This window comes from Dendropsophus ebraccatus, chromosome 11 (genome assembly GCF_027789765.1).
Source record: "Dendropsophus ebraccatus isolate aDenEbr1 chromosome 11, aDenEbr1.pat, whole genome shotgun sequence".
NCBI lineage: Eukaryota > Metazoa > Chordata > Amphibia > Anura > Hylidae > Dendropsophus > Dendropsophus ebraccatus.
This window is the reverse complement of record NC_091464.1, coordinates 97,425,936-97,430,614: the sequence shown is the minus strand read 5'-3', so window position 1 is coordinate 97,430,614 and position 4,679 is coordinate 97,425,936. Positions and strand designations below refer to the sequence as shown.

At 63.0% G+C, this 4,679-nt stretch overlaps 1 protein-coding gene across 1 annotated transcript; it reads right to left on the bottom strand.

Moving 5' to 3' along the window:
* Nucleotides 1–874: 874 nt before the first annotated feature.
* NDUFB4 (NADH:ubiquinone oxidoreductase subunit B4) lies at nt 875–4,408 on the bottom strand. Its single transcript, XM_069945349.1, has 3 exons — nt 4,185–4,408; nt 1,548–1,694; nt 875–994 (listed from the first exon to the last, which is right to left on the bottom strand). The coding sequence occupies exons 1-3, from the start codon at nt 4,359–4,361 to the stop codon at nt 932–934; spliced, it is 387 nt and encodes a 128-aa protein (XP_069801450.1). The 5' UTR covers nt 4,362–4,408; the 3' UTR covers nt 875–931.
* Nucleotides 4,409–4,679: the final 271 nt, after the last annotated feature.

The window sequence follows — 4,679 nt, the reverse complement described above, 5'->3', positions numbered from 1 at the left end:
GATAACCTTGTCGGGTAAGTAATCTAATGTATCGCCCTCTCTAAGCTTATAATGTTGCTGTGTAGCCTGGGCGGCACATGCCACCTCTAAAAAAGCCGGTTTAGCGGTGAAACACATCAGCAGGCACGATACCCTATTTACCTTAGCGCTTGAGTGGACTGCAGTGTCTCAGCGCTGACCGCCATGACCAAACGTTATGAGACCCTCATATTCTGAAGCAGCCAGAGCTAGACAGCAACATTTTAAGCTTAGAGAGAGCGGTATATTACTTACCTGACAGGGAGTAAGCAGGCCGCCCAGCATCGCCCCCCTCTCAGCACCTACCGTATGGGGATAGCCACTAGCCGGGGCATACTCTTCATGTCATAGAGGGACACTGTGAGACAGACGTGGGTTAATGCTGGGTTTTCCTGACTTGGGTATCTAGCGCTGTACTCCACCCCATAAAGAATCTCCAAAGAGCTTTGCTGGGAGAAGGACAGTGACTCCCCCAGAGCGATCAGTGGTCACACTGCGGTACAGCAGCCATACACCGCAGCATCCCGGCCACCTGATCACTTACCTATATCTGATCACTGTATCAGCTGTTGGTTTCCAGATCATATAACACTGTCGCCCCTCCCATCATCCATAGGATGGCCGAGCACCAGATCTGCCGACACCCGGCATAAGTATATGTATCGCTATGCGGTTGTATCAGTGAGAGGTGCCAGTCTCCCCCTTCCTCACACATTTCCTGCATACTCAATGTTACATTGTCCGCCATCATCGCCTCTAGGGAGAGTCAGAGGTTTGTGTCACAGTATATATATATATATATATATATATATACACACACACACACACACGCACATGAAGGATGAGAGGGCAGCAGTGACAGAGGACAGAAGTTTATTATAATATATTACAGGTGAGGCCCCCCGCACCCTCCTCAGTTGCTCAGGTGGAGCGGCCGCTCGTATTTTCCCTCTTTGATGAGTTTTTCCTTTCGTTCCTGTAAGAAGTGTAAGAAATGTGAGTGAGCAGAGGAGCTGACAATCTAATCCCCCGCCCACATGGGTATATGCCCCACCTTGTGTTAATGAAGCTCCACCCTCAAACCTGCAGCACAAAGGACCCAAGGAATCCTTCTCCAGTCACATCCAGAGCTGCAGCCACACTGCACAGTACAGCAAGCACCCTCCGTGTTATTCGGAGAACTACAACTCCCACAATGCAAAGCAGCTGTACAGAGGCCGAGCCGAGACTAAGGCCACATTCTGTGCTCATTACTGTACTGACCCGACCACAATGCTCTGTGAGCTCCAGACTGATACATTGTACATTGCTAGTCCTGCTCTGTATCCAGTGTAGACAATGCTCTGTGAGCTCCAGACTGATACATTGTACATAGCTAGTCCTGCTCTCAGTTGTATCCAGTGTAGACAATGCTCTGTGAGCTCCAGACTGATACACCATACTAAGTGGTAAGTTATAGAAAGTGGATGGAGTTATACAATGGTAAAGCGCTCCGCAGAGGCGGGGTCAGTGGGGGCGTGGCCTCTTACCCGGTCATACATGATCATCTTATAGAAGAGCAGGAAGGGCCCCACGGTCCACAGGAGGCCGAGCAGAGAGTTCTTGGGCATCGGCCGGAAGTTGGGGTAAATGTTGTGACTGCGGGCGAACATCCAGCGGGTGACTGCGGGGTCCTCCTGCCGGGTGAGAGAGACGGGTGAGGGGGGTCAGGACATCAGGAGACCCCCTCCCCCCCAGCCAGAGCTACCCCCACACTGTCCCCAGGAGTCACACCTCCCCCCATCTCTACCTCCGGCCCCCAGGAGCGTCTCATCCCCTCCGCTCCCCAGGGGCCCCTCTTTCCCTCCCCTCTGGTTCCCTAATCCCCAACCTTCTCTGGCCCTCAAGAGCCTCTCATCCCCCAACACTCCCAGTGCCCCTCATTCCCCTTTGGCCCTCAGAAGCCTCTCACTCCCCACGCTCCCCAGGGGCCCCTCATCTTTCTCTGGCCCTCAGGAGCCCTTCACCCACCTCTTCCTATCCCCAGGGCCCCTCATCCCTCTCTGGCCCTCAGGAGCCCCTCACCCACCTCTTCCTGTCCCCAGGGCCCCTCATCCCTCTCTGGCCCTCAGGAGCCCCTCACCCACCTCTTCCTGCCCCCGGGGCCCCTCATCCCTCTCTGGCCCTCAGGAGCCCCTCACCCACCTCTTCCTGCCCCCGGGGCCCCTCATCCCTCTCTGGCCCTCAGGAGCGCCTCACCCACCTCTTCTTGTCCCCGGGGCCCCTCATCCCTCTCTGGCCCTCAGGAGCCCCTCACCCCCCCTCTTCCTGTCCCCGGGGCCCCTCATCCCTCTCTGGCCCTCAGGAGCCCCTCACCCACCTCTTCCTGTCCCAGGGGCCCCTCATCCGTCTCTGCCCCTCAGGAGCCCCTCACCCCCTTCTTCCTGTCCCCGGGGCCCCTCATCCTTCTGTAGCCCTCAGGAGCCCCTCACCCCCCTCTTCCTGTCCCCGGGCACCCTCATCCCTCTCTGGCCCTCAGGAGCCCCTCACCCACCTCTTCTTGTCCCCGGGCCCCCTCATCCCTCTCTGGCCCTCAGGAGCCCCTCACCCACCTCTTCTTGTCCCCGGGCACCCTCATCCCTCTCTGGCCCTCAGGAGCCCCTCACCCCCCTCTTCCTGTCCCCGGGGCCCCCTCATCCCTCTCTGGCCCTCAGGAGCCCCCCCCTCTTCCTGTCCCCGGGGCCCCCTCATCCCTCTCTGGCCCTCAGGAGCCCCCCCCCTGTCCCCGGGCCCCCTCATCCCTCTCTGGCCCTCAGGAGCCCCCCCCCCCCTGTCCCCGGGGCCCCTCATCCCTCTTTGGCCCTCAGGAGCCCCCCCCCCCTATCCCCGGGCCCCCTCATCCCTCTCTAGCCCTCAGGAGCCCCTCACCCCCCTCTTCCTGTCCCCGGGCCCCCTCATCCCTCTCTGGCCCTCAGGAGCCCCTCACCCCCCTCTTCCTGTCCCCGGGGCCCCCTCATCCCTCTCTGGCCCTCAGGAGCCCCCCCCCTCTTCCTGTCCCCGGGGCCCCCTCATCCCTCTCTGGCCCTCAGGAGCCCCCCCCCTGTCCCCGGGCCCCCTCATCCCTCTCTGGCCCTCAGGAGCCCCCCCCCCCCCCGGTCCCCGGGGCCCCTCATCCCTCTTTGGCCCTCAGGAGCCCCCCCCCTATCCCCGGGCCCCCTCATCCCTCTCTGGCCCTCAGGAGCCCCTCACCCACCTCTTCCTATCCCCGGGCCCCCTCATCCCTCTCTGGCCCTCAGGAGCCCCTCACCCCCCTCTTCCTGTCCCCGGGGCCCCTCACCCCCCTCTTCCTGTCCCCGGGGCCCCTCACCCCCCTCTTCCTGTCCCTGGGGCCCCTCATCCCTCTCTGGCCCTCAGGAGCCCCTCACCCCCCTCTTCCTGTCCCCGGGCACCCTCATCCCTCTCTGGCCCTCAGGAGCCCCTCACCCACCTCTTCTTGTCCCCGGGCACCCTCATCCCTCTCTGGCCCTCAGGAGCCCCCCCCCCCCCTGTCCCCGGGGCCCCTCATCCTTCTGTAGTCCTCAGGAGCCCCTCACCCCCCTCTTCCTGTCCCCGGGCCCCCTCATCCCTCTCTGGCCCTCAGGAGCCCCTCACCCCCCTCTTCCTGTCCCCGGGCCCCCTCATCCCTCTCTGGCCCTCAGGAGCCCCCCCCCCTCCTGTCCCCGGGGCCCCTCATCCCTCTCTGGCCCTCAGGAGCCCCTCACCCCCCTCTTCCTGTCCCCGGGCCCCCTCATCCCTCTCTGGCCCTCAGGAGCCCCCCCCCCCCCTGTCCCCGGGGCCCCTCATCCCTCTCTGGCCCTCAGGAGCCCCTCACCCCCCTCTTCCTGTCCCCGGGCCCCCTCATCCCTCTCTGGCCCTCAGGAGCCCCCCCCCCCTGTCCCCGGGGCCCCTCATCCCTCTCTGGCCCTCAGGAGCCCCTCACCCCCCTCTTCCTGTCCCCGGGCCCCCTCATCCCTCTCTGGCCCTCAGGAGCCCCCCCCCCCCTGTCCCCGGGGCCCCTCATCCCTCTCTGGCCCTCAGGAGCCCCTCACCCCCCTCTTCCTGTCCCCGGGGCCCCTCACCCCCCTCTTCCTGTCCCCGGGCCCCCTCATCCCTCTCTGGCCCTCAGGGGCCCCTCACCCCCCTCTCACCACCATGCCGGTGCGGTGCGGGTCGTTGAGGCGGAGCAGGTACTCCTGCTTGACCTGGGCCCGCAGCGCCTCCCTCCGCTCCTGTAGCCTCCTCTGCTCTGGGCTCTGCTCGTAGTACCGGGCCGGGTCTAGTTCTGGGGGCCGGCTGGCCAGGGGACTCTCCGTGTACTCCGCCATGACACAAGGACAACCGGGACAAGGGCGCCCGCGCAGCTTTATTGACAGCTCCGGCGCGGACACGCAGTACCAGCATTCACCGCCAGGGGCAGAGTCATCGCTCCGTGCAGGACCGGCTCCACACACTAGATGGCGCTGGAATCCTGCACTATACTATAATGTAAGCGCAGGGTGGCCACCAGATGGCGCCGTCTCCACTCTCCTCTCTGTCTAAGGCTCCTCCGCACAATGTACACGATCTCTGCTCGCTGTCAGTGAATGGGAACAGCTTTCTCTTTATATAGAGGTGAAAGCTGGCAGCAAGCAAAGATCGTGCAC

Excerpts from the sequence above, each read along its gene's own strand:
- NDUFB4 (XM_069945349.1), bottom strand. The coding sequence starts at position 4,361 with ATGGCGGAGTACACGGAGAGTCCCCTGGCCAGCCGGCCCCCAGAACTA. Across the intron at positions 1,695-4,184 it reads CGCACCGCACCGGCATGGTG|GAGGACCCCGCAGTCACCCG; the intron begins GTGAGAGGGGGG and ends CTCACCCGGCAG. Across the intron at positions 995-1,547 it reads AGATGATCATGTATGACCGG|GAACGAAAGGAAAAACTCAT; the intron begins GTAAGAGGCCAC and ends CACTTCTTACAG.